We start from the raw sequence: 18,250 nt of genomic DNA on the forward strand, positions 1-18,250 counted from the left end.
AGTGAAGAGGTGGAAGCGGGAATGAACTTACCAAAACCCAAGCATGTTATATATTACTCCCGAGCCTAACAAAGGCATAATTATTTTGTCAAAACCTCTTAGACTGCGCTACCTGAATTAAAGAGAGCTGTGGCATAACCATGTGCTGAGTACAAGGGTATTTCTGCATTAATGTCAAGCCACGTGTATGATGAATTAACGTATCAGGCAACTACCAGACATACACTTGCGTCACTCAGACCTAGATCAAGGCAAGATACAACACGTGTATCCACTACCTTGTCCGCCAGTTCTAGCCTGATGGGCTTCATTGTGAACCTTCACACTAACTGTATACAGCTCCTCCTATTGATGCACGACCACCATCGCTGCAAAAATGTGGAAGATAGCGCTGTAGCTTCCTCTCGGTGTGTAGTAGAAGAACATCCTAGAGGAATGGGTAGTCTGCAAAAGGTGAGCAAGATGGCATGCACTATGTGACAAGTTTCAATATAACATTCTTTGTTTGATAGATGTCCAGTTTGCTTCCTAGAGTAGCCATGGGTATGTTTAATGTAGATTTTCCATGGGAGTTAGTGCTGATGATTGCAAGAGACAAAAAACAGATAGTTTCATTTGGGACTTGACAGAAAGCTATATTCAACAATAGTGATGACGCGGTTGCACACATTCTGCAACCATAATGCTAAACACAAAGTGTCTATCACCCAGTGGTCACTATATCTTTATATTGCATTAATTGGGCTCACGTTGGCGGTATTTGTGTCATTCCTAATTTGGCAACCTCCAAAATCACTCCTGATTTTGACGCCGCCATGGATCAGCTGTGACAGGGGGGAAAACCTGTCTGACATCATGATGGACTATCAAGAATGCATGGAATTACTCGAGAATGCCTCTAAAGATACCGTGGCCCACATTACACATCTTGAAGGTCACATTCACACTATCCTCGCCAGGCAGGAGAGTATTTCCACGGAAAGTGCAGAGACAATGGAGAGCCTAGCACACTTAGAACAAGCAATTCAGAAGTTAGAGATATTTATGGCATTGTCAGACGAGTTGTTTTGAAGCACATACGTACAATTATCAAAGCACTACGTTGCCAAAGAGGATTTTGCTCTTAAATTGGGAGGAGCGCAAGTGGTAAAAATCACCTCACTGTTGTATTCATCAGGGTCAGTTTGGCCATTCGGTAGGGCGTCCAAATGCCGTTGCCACAGTCCAGACATTGCATTTAACTAATAAACCTATGTGAAACTCAGCCGCTGCCCAAGAGGCTATAGAAATGACTATATTATTTACCTATGTGAAACTACAATGGATGTTAGTTTTAAGGTGATCTCTAATAAATGTAATGTAACATACCTCAGCCGCTGCCCAAGAGGCTATAGAAACGACTGAGGTATTCCTATACTAAACCCCCTACTACTTATAGTGGGAGGTGCTACTCGCTACAGTATAATGACTCCTAGGAGTACAATTGTGCTCATAGGAGAACAATGGTTACTCCATGGAGTGGTGGCTATGCTCCATGGAGAACAATGGCTGCTTTGGCAGAGACCGGGTTTATCCAGTTTTGTCATTAACAAGGACTTGCGCGTGGGATCTTGTTGAGAGGTAGAGGGAACATCATTGCAACTGGGCATTGCATTGTTGGAGCCAATCACTATCACTGAGATTAGTATTGATCACATCACACAAGAATTAACTCATGAAGTAGGGCTCACACCAAAAAGCATCATAGTTTGGGGTGCTGTTGATGGGAAAGAAAACATTGCGAAGTTGTCATGCTTTGGGGAAGAGGTCAGCGGCAAAGTCAGGGAATTATGGATGGCAAAACACCGCCCACTTATCAAGAACGGCCTGGAATTCATCCCACTAGCATCTATAACATATGACTTATACTCAGAAAGCCACATACAGATGTTCCCTGTCTTTGATTTTGTTTGAGACTTGGAGATGGACTTTGATATTGTGGTTGTAGAACTACTCAATAGCTGGGGGAGTTCATCACATGTATGCCTGTATCGGGTTTGTGTCCATGGGAAGCGGCAAGATATTGACTCCTAGGAACAAGTGAGGAGTCAGATAGAGTGAAGCAGCAATGGTGTAGAGGAAGCATACTGCCAGTGACAACTGCAACTATGCTGCTGTCAGAGCATGGGTTTAGGACCAATAATTACATAACTATCTTTTTTCTGATGTGCCAAAATGCCGGAGAGAAGAGAAACTCAAATATCAAAATCTGAAGCAATATGCTGATCATGAGTGCACAAATTGAATCTCACTCAGATTGGCTCCACTCTAATTGAGTTTGAATGGGACATGTTCAGGCCATAGTGCTGAACGCCATACATATGACTACTCCAGATCTTTGCCTTGGCAGCATGTCTCTTCGGTACAAACCTCAGTGGCAATTTCAAGGAGAGCACACAAACACTATATCTTGTTTGGCACTCTTACAAAAAATGTCTTTAGTATTGAGGTGCCATGCAAGAGACCCAATTGGTAACAACCCCGGGAGCACAAAATTAGGCATGCCCGGGCCCTTAAGTCTTTGATATAGGGGTCCCTTGTGTACAAAGGACACCATCAAAAGCTGGAAATTCAACGCCACCAATGCCTGAACAAGGATAATAGTGGAAAAGGAGGGCTTGTTTTCAGTGTTGGTGCTCCATCTGTGACAGAGAAAGTAAAAGAGAGAGAGTACAAAGACAGATCTGTTTGACCTGGGTATACCAAAATTCAAGTAGACAATTGTATTGCTATATATAAACATATACCTAAAAATGTCTCATGGATACCTCAAAACAATCACACTTCATCTCAGAAACCTATTGTGCTCTTTTCCACTTGTCATCATGTGCACCAGCCAGGTCATCTTCAACAAGCAGACTCTTGCCCAGCCAAGTAGTCTAGGATGGGCAGCCTCTCACCCAGCCGGGTTGTCCAGGATGGGCACAACAATATCACATCTAACATGGCCTGGCTGGTACACTCTGCCGGAATCTGCTGGCCCCATCTATATAGTAATATTATCCACATGGTTTTGCAAAGGTTGCAAAGTGGATGATGGGAGTTTTGGACATGATGCTAAAGCCAGTGTGTGTGTAAATAATGTGTTACATGATAAAATACATTGTTTGTTGGTGCTTTGTTAGTAAGGGGGGTTATCCTAGGTGGGCAAAATATGTATCCAAAGCACCAAGGAGAGGAGAATGGTACACCGCTTATTGAAGAGCTCTTCTCTCACCACTAAGAGCAATTGCTCATTGATGCTAGTGAGGTAAATCAGGAAAAATGGGGCTAGCTATATAGAGCTCCATAGCATTATAAGTACTCATAAAGCTGTTATAGTGGTCAAACCTGTTATAGAACCTCTGCCATCTATAGAGCCTTATATAGCTCTGTAAATGCTCTTATAGATGTTGGAAATTGTTGTGTGGCTAATAAAATAAATTAACACAGACAGGATTTAAACTCTCAACCCTGCTATTGCTACTCAGCTTTTGGGTAACTAAGCAACCTATAGCCACACATCACATTTATCCACTACACCATGAGAGCTTATAAATGTATTATACAGGTGTTATATGTAGTGAGTATCAGGGATACAAACTACTATTTCACTAATACAGGCTACATAAATAATTAATACTGTATGATTTATGAGCCCTTTTAAGCACCTGGAACTATATTATAACTATGACCTTTACAGCTATGGGAGCTATGTAGGCTGCTATAGGCTAGAAGAGCACTTATAGTATCTTGCCTATAATAATATACTTGACTCCAAACACTTCTGGCCTCTTTCTATTATTGAACAAGTTTGTTAGATTAATCCAGAGTTTGAGGGAATTATAGATACTTCTCCCCTTGGTTAAAATTTTGCCTACTACTGTGGTACTATAGTTTCTATGAATGCATTTATATATATAGGTGGTGGCTATATAGCAAAAGGGTTTTTCCTGATGCTCCATAGCCCTTCTAGAGGCCAGGAATTCTAATTTCTCATATATCAAGTATGCATCCACCACCTGTTTGACTTTTAACTCTTCTTCACCTTCCTGGGTGACTACAACCAGTCTGGGCTGGTCTATGCACTGTCCCGGCAGCAGTCCTTTGTAGAGTATCACCTAGCTAATATTAACTATGGGTGTTACGATCTCTATTGGACATTTAAGGACTACTCATTTCTTTTTACTCATCGGTTATACCATCGGACCGATGACTCATTTCCTTCACGTACACTTCCGTTCCTCTCGCATTCACAGTACCTATTATAGTACTTAGTCCTCAACAGACGGACCTGCCCTAGATAGGACCTAACTCCTATCACCAATTCCTTTCCATTATAAATACCATGTAACAGCAGTAGTATTCTCTAATACAATTCTACGCAGTTTACGCTTACAAAGCTAGACTCCTAAGATCAGACTTCTACTCAGAAGAAGACCAACTCTCGTTGGAAGACCTCCACTCAGAACTACGTTCTCGAACTTGTCTTCGGATAAGTCTCTTTATAAAACCTCGACGAACCCTCAGACTTTGTTAAGCACTTCGTGCGTAACAAAAGAATCGTATTCTAACCAGAAGTCCCACCTATTTAGGTTTGGGAAGAAAAAGTCGACAAGACGTCGCAACGACCAACAACCAGATCCCAGAGAGCAAGAGGAAGCTCAGACAACCCACAAACAACAACCCCACCGACGTCATCCCGACAAGAAAGGATAGCAGCACCACCTCCCTTTCCCCAACCAGACGTAACCCAACTCCACACCAGAGAACAAGCAGACGCTTTCTACGAAGCCAGAACACGTTGGCTACAGTACTACGCAGGAAGCCACCCACAGCTACTGCCCACAACACAACACAAACCCCCAGTAACCGTAGAAAACCTCTACGACGAGAACAACTTTGAAGAGTTTGCAGCAGGCGGCGACCCGGTACCACCTCCCACTCCACAGATACTCCCCGCCGCACCTGCTCCATCCCACATCCCACCACCACACACCATGTCTAACGCTGCAGCCCCCAAACCCACAATGATCGGGAAAATTGATGACTTCGATGGAACCCCAGATAAAGCCCAAAGGTGGATATTGTCCACCGATCTACACTTTGATATCAACGACACCATCTACAACTCCGACAAGAAAAAGGTATATGTGACCCTCAGCTACATGAAGGACGGCAATGCCGCCTCATGGAGCGAAGCCAAGATGACCGAATACAAAGAGAAGAATGCCTACCCCACATGGGCAGACTTCATGAAAACCTTCACAGCCAGTTTCAGAACGGCAAATGTCAAAGGAACGGCCTCAGCCGCCTTGATGAAAATGAAGATGGAACAAGGAGAAAATGCAGTAGCGTTTAACTCAAGGTTCATGCTAGATGCTGGGAAAAGCGGCATCAACAACGAAGCCATGATTATGGTTTATCAAAAGGCTATTTGGCCACCCCTCCTTCGTGGGGCACTCACCGGAAAGGAACTACTCACCATCAAAGACTGGATGAGCACAGTAGCAAACCTAGACGCTAACTGGATCAGTTCCAACGCTATCTCGGAAGGAGCGTGGGGCGCCAGAAACAAAGAAAGACAGAACAACAGAAACTGCAAAAGTGGACCATCCACCAGCACCAGAAGATTAACCAAAGACGAAGAAGAATCAAGGAGGAAAGAGGGAAGATGCTTCATATGTAACGAGAAAGGACACATAGGAAGGAATTGTAGGAACAAAGGAAAAACTCCCGAAAGAAAGGTACGTCAAACCGAAACGGAAGATGACACCAAAACAGTGGTGGAAGAAGATAAGGTCCAAAACATCATGAGGATGTGGAGGGAGTTGGGAGAAGATCAAAGAACAGAGGCAATGAAAGAGTTGGAAGACGAGGGTTTTTGAAACGATAGACTACCCCGATGTTAGTACTGTCGAAAATGGCAACTGTAACAATAGCAACAATCAACGCCAACTCTTTATGAATCGATTGCTCGTTGAAACAGAAAACCATCGGAACCAAAGCCCTGATAAATTCAGGAGCTACAGATGACTTCATGGACACCAAATTCGCCATCAGACACCGACTCCCCCTCCAAAAACTCCCAACTCCTATAACATGTAAAAATGTTGACGGAACCACGAACAAAAACGGAAAAATTATGCATTGCACCTATCAGAGGATAGATGCAGGAGGACAAAACAGGTTCACAAAGTTCCTATTGACCGGACTAGACGGAGAAGATGTATTAGATTTCCCTGGTTACGAAAAGTCAATCCTGTCATTAACTGGAAAGATAAGGAATTACCAAACTCGGACAAACACTCCATCAGGATGAACCAAACAACCACGGAAACAAAAATCAGGACAACAGCAGTAAACGAAGACGTGTATGAAACCATTCATAGATACGTATCCGACCAAACACCCTATCCTCGAACCACAATTCAATTAAAGATCAACTCTGCAATGGAACACGCGCAAATACACGGAGAAAAGAAGGAGCATAACCTCCCGGATAAATATAAAGGGTATTCGGACGTCTTTGACAAAAGAAGTCGGAAAAACTCCCCAAGCGACGGGAATATGATTATGCAATCAACATGAAACCAGAATTTGTACCAACAGATTGCAAATTGTACCCATTGGCACCAAAGGAAGACGAAGCAGTAACAGAATTCTCAACGGAAAACTACAGAAAGGGATACATCAGGCCGAGCAAGTCGCCACAGGTGTCCCCCTTCTTCTTCATAGGCAAAAAGGATGGATCACTCCAACCGTGCCAAGATTACAGAAAACTGAACGCACATACTGTGAAAGACCCCTATCCACTACCCCTGATACCCGACCTCATCAAAAAATTGAAAGGAGCCACCATCTTTACGAAACTAGATCTACGTTGGGGATACAACAATGTAAGGATAAAAAAAGGAGACGAATGGAAAGCTGCGTTTAAAACCAGCAAGGGAGTGTTCAAACCAACGGTCATGTTCTTCGGCATGTGCAATTCACCGGCAACATTCCAAAGGCTGATGAACGACAAATTCAAAGACTACATCGATGAAGGTTGGATGATCATATACATGGATGACATCCTCATCTTTGACACCAACATCGAAAGACTCCGACTCCGAACGGAACAGGTTCTACAAAGACTACGCGATAACGATCTATTTCTAAAACTAGAAAAATGCACCTTCAAGGCAGAAACCATCGAATACTTGGGAATGATTGTTTCCCACAATCAGGTATCAATGGATCCAGCCAAACTTGCTGGAATCCGCGATTGGCCAATCCCGAAAGACACCAAAGGCGTAAGGAAGTTTTTAGGTTATGGAAACTTCTACAGGAAGTTTATTGGTCATTACTCTGACCTTGCCAGACCCTTGAATGTCTTACTAGAAAAGAATAGGAAGTGGAACTGGACCCAAACTGAAGATGACACTTTCAAATTAATGAAACAAAAATTCCTCGAATCCCCCGTAACACAAATTCCCAACTCCTCGAAACCGTCAAAGATTGCTGCAGACGCCAGCAAACACGCCACAGGAGCTGTATTAATGCAACTTGATGACCAAGGACAATGGCACCCATGTGCATTTTTCTCCAAAACTCTATCCCCCGCCGAGAAGAACTATCAGATCTACGACAAAGAGTTATTAGCGGTAATGAGAGCTTTAAAAGAGTGGAAACACTTACTTTTGGGAAGCCCCCACATGATCCAAATCCTGACAGATCACAAAAACCTGACGTACTGGCAAGAAGCCAGGAAACTCACACCACGACAAAGAAGATGGCAGCTGGAACTGTCACAATACAATTACACCTTGGAGCATGTACCAGGAACCCACATGGTGGTACCCGACGCACTCTCAAAAAGACCTGATTTATACGTCGAAACAGAAGGAGATGATGATGACACGCCAATGATACCCGCCTCAGTGTTCCTGTATCACACACGAACGGTTAAAAACACAGTCGAGCAAGCCATGCTCACAAACGATAATTATCCAGGAAGAACGAAGAAAGACGATTGGAGAAAAGAAGAAGGACAGTTCTTTTATCAGAATAAATTACTGATTGACGAAGTAGAAGAACAAAAGACGATCATCAAAGATCACCACAATTCCCTGTCCGCAGGACACCCAGGAAGGCTCAAAACCTACCAGTTGATCAAAAAGGCCTATTGGTGGCCAGGAATGATGAAACAAGTGGAAGAATACGTGAAAGGATGCGCAACTTGTCAACAAGCGAAAGTAAACACGCATCCCACCACCGTACCATTAATCCCAAACCAGACCCCAAAAACCGCAGAACTAATGAAGTACCTATCTGTAGACTTCATAACTGATTTACCAGAATCTTCAGGATACGACAGTATAATGGTCATGGTAGACCAAGGACTTAGTAAGGGGGTAATCCTCTCACCTTGTCATATAACCATCGACGCACTCAAAACCGCACGAATCTTTCACGATTCCATCTTCAAATGATTCGGATTGCACGATAAACTCATATCTGACAGGGGACCACAGTTCGCCTCTGAAGTATCCAAAGAACTCCACAAACTCCTGAACATTGAAACCGCACTCTCCTCTGCATATCATCCCCAGACGGATGGACAAACAGAACGATCCAATCAAGAACTGGAGATCTACCTCCGCATATTTTGCCAGAACCAACCACACAGCTGGGCAAAATACCTTACTACCGCCGAATTCTGTCACAATCAAAGACCACACTCCACAAACAACCAATCACCATTCTACCTCCTCATGGGATATAAACCCAGAGGAATCCCGACTAAACACAGATCCACGTATATCCCATCAGTTGAAAAATGATTATCCAAACTACTTAGGGCAAGGGAAAATGCCCTAAAAGCACACGAACTCGCGAGAAGCAAGATGATGAAACAAAACAACGGAAAGTTCACGCAATTCTCCGAAGGACAAAAGGTGTGGTTAGAAAACACCAACCTGCGAGAAAAAGCCACCAAATACAAGAAGTTCAACATGAAATGCATCAGACCTTTCCGCATCCAAGAAAAGATTTCCCCGGTGAACTACCGACTATCCCTGCCTCCCCATTGGAGGATACACAATGTTTTCCACGCATCCCTTCTCACGCCGTATACGGAAACCAACACTCACGGCCCGAACTTTATCCGACCACCACCTGACCTGGTCAACGAAGAAGAGGAATACAAAGTAGAAAGTATTCTTAGACACAAACCCTGGAAATGCGGGCGCCGCTACCTGATTAAATGGCGCCATTACCCTCATTCCGAAAACTCATGGGAACTGGAAGAACATTTAACCAATGCTGCGGAGATATTGGAAGCCTATAAGAAGGACCACAAGCTGCGTTGAAGAGACAATCACCCCACTACCAACAATCCTCTGTCTCTCAACACAAAACATGTCTACTTCTAACTCCACCGGCTTCCCTATCACCACCTACTTGATACCCGGCGATGCCAACTTGCTAGCCGACGAACAAGTGTCTTTTGCCCGTGGGCAACGACACAACCAAGCCGACGTCACTGACGCCATAGAATTAATGTCAGCAAAAGACGCCTATACCTATCTCTTTTACGAGACCGAAAAATGCTGCCCCCATGCGTATCACGCTCTTTCTTCCATGCATACCTTCCTTGCCATAGACCTCATAGCTGACGAACTCCTAAAAGCCATAGACTCAATACATTCGTTGGAAAGCAAGCATTTGTGGCTCAACAGTCAGGACTTGAGTATCTGTCGGGCACTCCGGATGGAAAAGTTAGTTTTGGAATCTTTGGAACGACGCTTGAGGATGAGCTCCTTAAATGGGCAGATGGACTCGGCAAAGGAATATTTGGAATCAGGCGGGAGGACATTGCTAAACGAAGCTCGCACGCGGATAGAGCAAGACGGTTGTACGAGTACTCCTCCACGGTCCCTGTCGCACCCAGACCAGACCAGTGTTACCCCGGAGCGCACTTACCACATCATCACCCATCGACCTACGCCCATCCCATCGGAGGAAAAATATATTCCCACCATCCCAACCAGCCCGATCTCACAAGAGTCGAGCCACTCCAGTCCCTGTTCCATTGGGTCGAACCCAAAACCACCGTCTCCCCCATCATCTCCACCTCGACCAGTGCCAAACGCCCAAACCCGTTGCCTGACGAACTGACGAGGAGCCCGACGCGGCCGGAAAGAGGTGATACTCCAGATCCCCGCCGCCAGAACTCCATCAAAACGGCAGTCTCGTATGTCGAAGGGACAGAAAGACAGTCCGCCTGGCACAATGCACAGGCCTGAGACTGGCTCTCCCTCTAACCCAATCAACGTAGATGACAATGCAGCCATGATTGATCAGTTGTACACAGGAACGTACAACCTGGGAGATGACGATCCAACCACTCCCCAATCCGACACCTCATCCAACACCCGACGAAGATACCATAAAGGTGTTCGTAACAACGCTCCATACTGCCAAAACTGCGGTTGGAGCGATGATCGCACATACTATTGCGAAGCCTACTATTGCCCCGACTGTGACCGTCATGCACCGGGACGTAGTTTCAATTGGTGTCCCATCCGCAGGGAAGACGAGGATAGGATTCTGATGGAAGGATTACATGGAGATGTCAGCTACGACAACAGTTACAATATGGACAGCAAAGGTACCGAATTTCGGTGAAACTCGGAGCAAGTAAGGGGGTAATGTTACGATCTCTATTGGACATTTAAGGACTACTCATTTCTTTTTACTCATCGGTTATACCATCGGACCGATGACTCATTTCCTTCACGTACACTTCCGTTCCTCTCGCATTCACAGTACCTATTATAGTACTTAGTCCTCAACAGACGGACCTGCCCTAGATAGGACCTAACTCCCATCACCGATTCCTTTCCATTATAAATACCATGTAACAGCAGTAGTATTCTCTAATACAATTCTACGCAGTTTACGCTTACAAAGCTAGACTCCTAAGATCAGACTTCTACTCAGAAGAAGACCAACTCTCGTTGGAAGACCTCCACTCAGAACTACGTTCTCGAACTTGTCTTCGGATAAGTCTCTTTATAAAACCTCGACGAACCCTCAGACTTTGTTAAGCACTTTGTGCGTAACAGTGGGTACTACCTTCATTTGTTTTGGGAGCTCTAGCTTCACTGTATTGGGTTTGACTTCTTTAATCCGGTAAGGGCCAATCCACTTTTTGGTCAGTTTTCTAGACTGCTGATTTTTTAATTTTAAGTGGTAGGTGTCTAACCAGACCAGGTTGTTGACCTTGTAATCAGAGGCTTTAAAGTGTCTATGCTCTGCCCTGTCTTTCATCTGCTCTGCAGTTTTGAATAGCACATTGTGCATTTTGTCTAAGACAGACTTCATGTCTTTGACCATGTTCCCAGCAGCCTCGTTTTTGCTTTTTCCAGGTTCTACACCCATTCTGGGGAGGTACAACCTTGTAACCTTGAATGGTGCCTACCTTGTAGTCGACATTGGGCTCATACAAGTCAATTCCTACAGTGTTTTGTATTTCTTATATTTTTATTTTTATTTTTACCAGAATCAAGCACCCTAGCATCTGCCCCGCCGGAGTGCACCCCTGGGGAGATGCTGGTGCAGAGGCAGTACCACAAATATTATAATCACATTTTGTATACAAGTACATACTTCTGATAATAAATTAAGAGGTTTATTTACAAAATGGGGAGCCACCCCTTTTCCTTCATTGCCCATGCAACGCACTAGAGTAGGGCCCTTGTTCTGGTTTACTTCATTGTTTTGGGGAGTGAAGGCACTCAAGTGACCTAAGCTCCAAATTGTTTTTCTTAAGCCTTCATTTCAGCGACCTGTTAGCCATAAAACAAGGTTCCGATCCCATCATACAAACAACCGGCTAAAGTATTGAGCCAATCATGCAGCTGCTCATTTTCTATTTGGCTCACCTGCCACCCTTTGTTTTGATTTTTGGCGGCCTGTACCCCATTTCTACAACCTTGGGACATGTGTCCCCCTTGGCTACAATTGTAGCAGTTGCCCTAGAATCTGTGCATCTGTCTGCCCTAGACCGTGCCAATATCCATAGGAGCACCCTGCCCTGGATGCAGCCCAAACAGCTTGAACCGTGAGAGTGATTTTGATGTTGGTTCAATGACCCAGGGCGCTTCTGGGGATAGGAATAATTTTTTTTGGGCATGTGGACGCGCCACTGAATTGCATGTTGTAGAGCTCCACAGCCCTACCAATCTTGCAGACTTCCTTTGCAGCCACTGCAAGATTCTCGGCTTCTCATATCTTGCAGATACATCAGGAAAACATGATTTTACTATAACTGGATAAACTTGAGTGTGATTGGGTAATAGACCAAATATAGCATTTGTGGCAAATAATGCACAATATATTGGCATAGAAACCACTGTGCTGCATTTATAGTACTATTATTGCAATTAAAGCAATCCAAATCCAACTAGATTAGCTCAAAGTAATTAATAGTTTAATCATAAAATTCAAGTAATGATAATACAACAAATGAGGATCTAACTTGTGGTGCTTATATTGCATGCCTAAACCAGCAATACCAAAGCCTATCTAGCAGAACTAATGTGGGCCATTACCAGAGTATTTGAGCATATTGTAAGGACCATTTTATTATTTTCTTATCTTCTCTATGTCTTGGTTCTCAAACACTTTTCCCATTATACCTCCAGCTCTGGGGCTAGAGGTATTGTTTGCTATTTTACTTCTCATAGCCCTCACAGGCTTTCTCAACCATTGCTACCACTTTATATCACAGATCAGAGACTGGGTATTGCTCCCAGCTAGCCAGCACAATGGGTAGGGACTGGTAGTAGGCATCTTGCCAACCAGCTCCAAGTCCCATCAGTGCCTGGATATACTAATAGACGCTTTAGTCAGGATCATACTTCATCATGAGGATACGGTTCCTGAACAGGCATGACAACACCTATTATTAGTACAACTCTCTCACCTGCTGATTAATCATTCAAAGTTGTACGATAGTTATTCTTTTTTCTTATTGGTTGATTTATTCCTCAGACCACTTTTTGTTTATTCCTCTTTCGATCTGAGGGACAGATGGTTAGCTATATAAACCCTACACATCTCATGTATAGTTTTTTAGCTTTCTATTACTTGATTTACCCGCTTTACTCCTCAACCAAAATCCTTGAGTTTACTCCCAAGTTCTCTACTTGCTGTAACAACCAAGAGTTAGTTACTCTGGCGCACACAGGAACACACTATAAAGGTAGTGAATAGAGAGTGGTTACCCCTTAGGCTGCAGAGAGTTTGTTGGTTAACAACAGGAGGACTTGCTGAGGAGTCTCCTTGATCTATTGGGGTATTTATACTAATACAGATTGTTTGTACCTATGTACTGTACAGTTGATAAAAATAGTGGCTGATGATGTCAGAGGGCACAGCCCGTGTGACCAGCTCCACTGTGTGAGGGAGTTTGTGTCTAAAGAAGACTAAAGGCAGCGCTGCGCGAGAAGGTGGAGTTAGAACGAAAAGGAAAGTGCCGCATGGCACAGAGTGTGAACTATAGTAAAAGGTTAAAGCGGAGAATGAAAATTAAAGGAAAGGTCCAAAAATTGTGTTATCGTAACAGCCGTTGGATTTTGTTGCAACACCATAAGGGTCTCTAGTGTATTTGAGGGGAGGTGGTTTGTTGGCAGTTCCGGACAAATGCCTTGAAAGGCCTTGAGCGCTGACGGCAATTGCTATGCATGACTTGGATGTAACCCAGTTTGAGCCATCCTTGGCTAGTTTGGGTACAGTTAAAGTGGTGGTAGAGGAATTATTATTACAACCAGGAGTTTGTATACTCTGGCGCACAACTCAGACAAAGCTATAAAGAAGTGAGGGGAGTGGTTACCCTTTAAATAGGACCGAGTTTGTTGTGGGTAAACAACAGGAGGACTCACTGAGGAGTCTCCTTGATCTATTGGGGTATATATACTACTACAGGTTGTTTGTACATGTGTACTATACAGTTGATGAAGGCAGTGGCTGATGATGACATGAGGCACAGCCCTTGTGACCAGCTCCACTGCATGAGATACTTGTAGTTAAAAATAAAGAAAGGCAGCGCGAGAAGGTGGAGTTTGAACAAAATGGAAAGTGCTATAACAACCAAGAGTTTCTTACTCTGGCGCACAACTCAGACAAGCAAAAGAGAAGAGAGAAGGAGGGATCACCCCTCAGGTTTCAACGGGTTTGTTGTGCTAGACAACAGGAGGACTCGCTGAGTCCTTCCCCATGTATTGCTCCTGTATATATACTAAAATACATGAGGTACTGTACAGTTGTAAATAAAGTTTAAAGTCCGATGTTTAGCATATGACCGGTCACATGATGAGTCTAGACATTGGTCAGGTGTTGTGTCACATGACTTGGTCATGTGACTATGAAAAGTCAAAAATGTAAAGTAAAGTAAATGGTCACATGACTGGTTATGTGACTTGGAAAAATAAAAGTAAAAGTGCAAAAAGTGAAGCGTAAGTAGGTACTGGTACGTCAATTGTAACAATCGCCATATGGCACAGTGTTTGAAAACTATAGAAGAAGTTTAAAGAGGAGAATGAAATTTAAAGGTCCAAAAATTGTGTATTGTAACAAATTATCTGGTAAGCTAGCTGGACTCATAACCTGTAATAATCCACAGTGGACTCAGAGAGTACAAAAAAGTAAATTGAACCAGCCAGGGATTGAATCCAGGACGTCCTGCCTATATATAGTGGTTCTCTAACCAACTGAGCTACCAGCCCTTGGATATCAACACTCAATTGAACAATGTTGTCTAACAAGGCCCAGGCTTTGACTTTGACAATTCCAATACGCCCCCACAAGGTCTAGCCTGATCTAGCCTTTGGCCAATGTGCCCATTAAATTACATAATCTGTTCATATCTCTCGCGTAGGGCTCATAACCTGTTGAGTTGAGAACTATTGAGAGAAAAGCTCAGTAAGTGACTATTATATAAACAGTAAAAAAAGCACAAAGTAGAACAGGCAATCAGCATGTTCTAGTTAGAGAGAAAAGAAAGACAATAGTATATGTGTATTATAGAGTAACTATGATGTTTCTATAGCTAACAATATGATTAATCATGTGACCAATATAATAGTTACTTACTAAGACACTTACCAATTGCCTTATGCCTTATGTACGTAGCTTAGTCAGCCCCCACCACTAACATGTGTTATCTAGTATATATACCAGCTACCTTCCTGTACATATTTCCTAACTCTTGAATAACTCTTTAATCACTTCCTAAGACCCTGCTTGTGATTAGAGCTCTTGACTTTCTGTTAGTTTGGCATAAGAGTCAGGATTCTCACACAATCAACAGCTTCAGTCAAGCATTGTCTATGATCATAACAACAGCTACACTCATTACCATAATCCTATTCTTTGTTGTATCCACCCTATTTATTGTCTCATATCTTTTATACACAACTCTAACATCTTTAACTTTAACCCCTACCAGCCCACTTCCCATTCTCCCATTGTCTTATTCTCCTAAGAGACGTCAAATCTCTTGAGGAAATCCCTCTCACTCCCATTCCCCTAGCTACAACTTTACCTGGTGTGGAACCAAGTGAAGTTTAAATAGAGTTTTAAATAGTTTCATTCTTTGTTTACCTCTGACCAGGCCGCTGTTAAGACAGCATTTTTGGCATCTATTTTTACTTTTTTTTTACTTTTTTTACTTTTTTTTTGGACTTTTACTTTTACAAGTCATGTGACTGACCATGTGACACATCACCTGACTGGTGTCTAGACTCAACATGTGACTTGTTATGTGCTATGACACCATATATTCACTTACTCAGTGGTGATATCATATAGAATACAATGGAACACCATAGAATATTTACCATTATTTATATTAAATTGTACAGTACCACATGTATTTAGAGGCTCCTTAATAAGTCCTTCTGTTGAATGCCATCAACCAACTCTCTCTTAACTTTGAGCCTACCAACTCACTACTTCATGACTACATCTTCTTGAGTATCTAGCTGTGAGTCTATCAAATTTAGGGGTATTGTTATAGCTGCGCACTTGTGTCTGCCAATCAGGAGAGGGATTGACAGCTTATTAAGTGGATCAAATTGGGACAACTGTTTGGACCCAAAATTTATTATAATACTTTAATCTACCTTTTGTATTACACCTTATATCAAATTTTACGTACACAAAAGTTTGGGACAGAAGAGGACCCAATTATTGAAAGAGAAAGATGGTATCTACAAACTTCACAGTGATGTATTGCCCTGGTTTATTATTGATGAACTCCTGTGTATGCGCAGAAATGATATTTCAGCTTGGATAACTACAGAACAAGATTTATTTATTGCCTTATATCTGGTGTGGAGATTTTACACCACCAAAAATAGCATCTATTCAATCCATATCTGCACAATCACCTACCCCCTAAATCAAACAAAAAAACCCCAAACCTGTCACACTCAATTTGTGCCAATTTCACACAATATCAGCAAGGACTATCATCCGACACATTGACAAACAGCATGGCAGACCTAACCAGGGCATTTCCAGAAGCTGGACCAAGTCAGACATGGCCAGCGGTGCCAGCCAGGCTGACACAAGAGATCCAAGAATAGATACAGCACATGATAGAAGCAGAAGTTGCTAGGAGGGTAACAAAAATGACCAAAAGAGAAAGAGAGGGGTGAATAATAGCCCACAGAGCAGCACAAAGAGCAAAGGAGGAAGTAGCAGAGTATTGAGGATTGTGGGAGCACCAACTTGCTATCAATTCCGAGAAAATCAAAAAAGGACAAGGAAAAGAGAAGAGAACTAGGAGTGCCCTGGATAATCCTCCTACGTTCAATGGAGATCAAACAGAGTATAGAAGCTTTATGGAGCATGTGTCATTACACTTCAAAGAAGATCTGGTTTACTTTCGAGATGAGAAACAAAAGGTAGCCTTTGTGTTATCATACATGAAAGAAGGGACAGCTGTAAGCTTTAGAAGCAAGTGGCTAGAAGAAAAAATGTCTATAACCTCATCAATGAAACGGGAACAATATCAAAGATAGGCTATTTTTGGAGAAAGGTTGTAAAAAACCTTCAAAAGCAACTACAAAGAAAAAAAAGCTTGAAAGTGGATCATACAACTCAAACAGAGAAGCAAAACAGCGAGAGATATTTTTTCAGAATTTGACAGCTTGAGGGGGAAAGCAGGGTACAAGAATAAAATAATCCTAACTACCTTGCTTAAGTAAAATATGGACTATATGCTAGTAGATAAATTTCATATTTCAGGGTTGCCGCCAAACAAATACAAAGAATGGAGGAAACTCCTGATAAAATTGGATATTGACCAGACCAGGGATTAAACCTGGAACCTTCTGGATACATGCCAGCTGCTCTACCAATTGAGCTATATGGCCAAGGTTATACAAATCTTAAACATGACATGCAACCACCGATGTCTTACACAGTATAGCTGCTACATGCTGGGCTGGCTTACAAATCAGAAGTATTATCCTATGGCGTATTGGTATGTCAGAGTATATTCTAATACTCCCTCCTGATCTGACATATCCATATATGGTAAGTGTATAAACATAGCCAAACATGTAAGAATGACTAAGCTCATACAATAGCACAACAACGTACTAGGGGTCATAACCTGTTAAAAACAAAGCTTAAAAGAAGTGTCTAGCCACTTGCTGAGAGCTATCAGGGACTGTACTGTCCGAAGTTTTGTAAACAAAGGTAAACAAAGCAGCCACAGAGGCAAAATAATAGAGAAAACAATCAATACTGAATGGTAGAGGAATAGATAGATTACTAGAACATAATCTGAGCATTGACTGGAAAGGCCAAAAAAATACTCTGAAGAAGTAGATTTCTTAGAAGGGGATCAGCTAATCTAAGTATATCTACTTAATTATGAAAAGACCAAAATTCCAGATCATCTTTACCAGATAAGAGCTACCAGCACAACAGCACAATAGCTTGCCAAGGCCACTGAAAAATATTGAAAGAAAGGAGATTTCAGTAAGATAGTTCTAAAACACCTTCACAATTACAAAGACATATTTAATAAAGAGAGTTTTGTTGCACTCCCAGAAAGACAAGAATGGGATTACACCATCAAATTAATCCCAGGGGAACATAAACTAGACTGCAAGGTATACACCCTAGCACTAAGCAAACAAGAGCAACTAGACACATTTATCAAAGA

At 42.6% G+C, this 18,250-nt stretch overlaps 2 protein-coding genes across 2 annotated transcripts; both read left to right on the plus strand.

Annotated features, from left to right (window-relative positions):
• Nucleotides 1-9,423: 9,423 nt before the first annotated feature.
• SERLADRAFT_432342 (uncharacterized protein) lies at nucleotides 9,424-10,182 on the plus strand (the record flags this gene model as incomplete). Its single annotated transcript, XM_007312549.1, has 1 exon — nucleotides 9,424-10,182. The coding sequence occupies one exon, from the start codon at nucleotides 9,424-9,426 to the stop codon at nucleotides 10,180-10,182; it is 759 nt and encodes a 252-aa protein (XP_007312611.1).
• A 78-nt stretch (nucleotides 10,183-10,260) lies between these two features.
• SERLADRAFT_432343 (uncharacterized protein) lies at nucleotides 10,261-10,692 on the plus strand (the record flags this gene model as incomplete). The annotated part of the gene is made up of 1 exon (XM_007312550.1): nucleotides 10,261-10,692. One exon carries the CDS (start codon nucleotides 10,261-10,263, stop codon nucleotides 10,690-10,692), a length of 432 nt encoding a protein of 143 aa, XP_007312612.1.
• Between the last annotated feature and the right edge of the window lie 7,558 nt (nucleotides 10,693-18,250).

This window comes from Serpula lacrymans (genome assembly GCF_000218685.1).
Source record: "Serpula lacrymans var. lacrymans S7.9 unplaced genomic scaffold SERLAscaffold_1, whole genome shotgun sequence".
NCBI lineage: Eukaryota > Fungi > Basidiomycota > Agaricomycetes > Boletales > Serpulaceae > Serpula > Serpula lacrymans.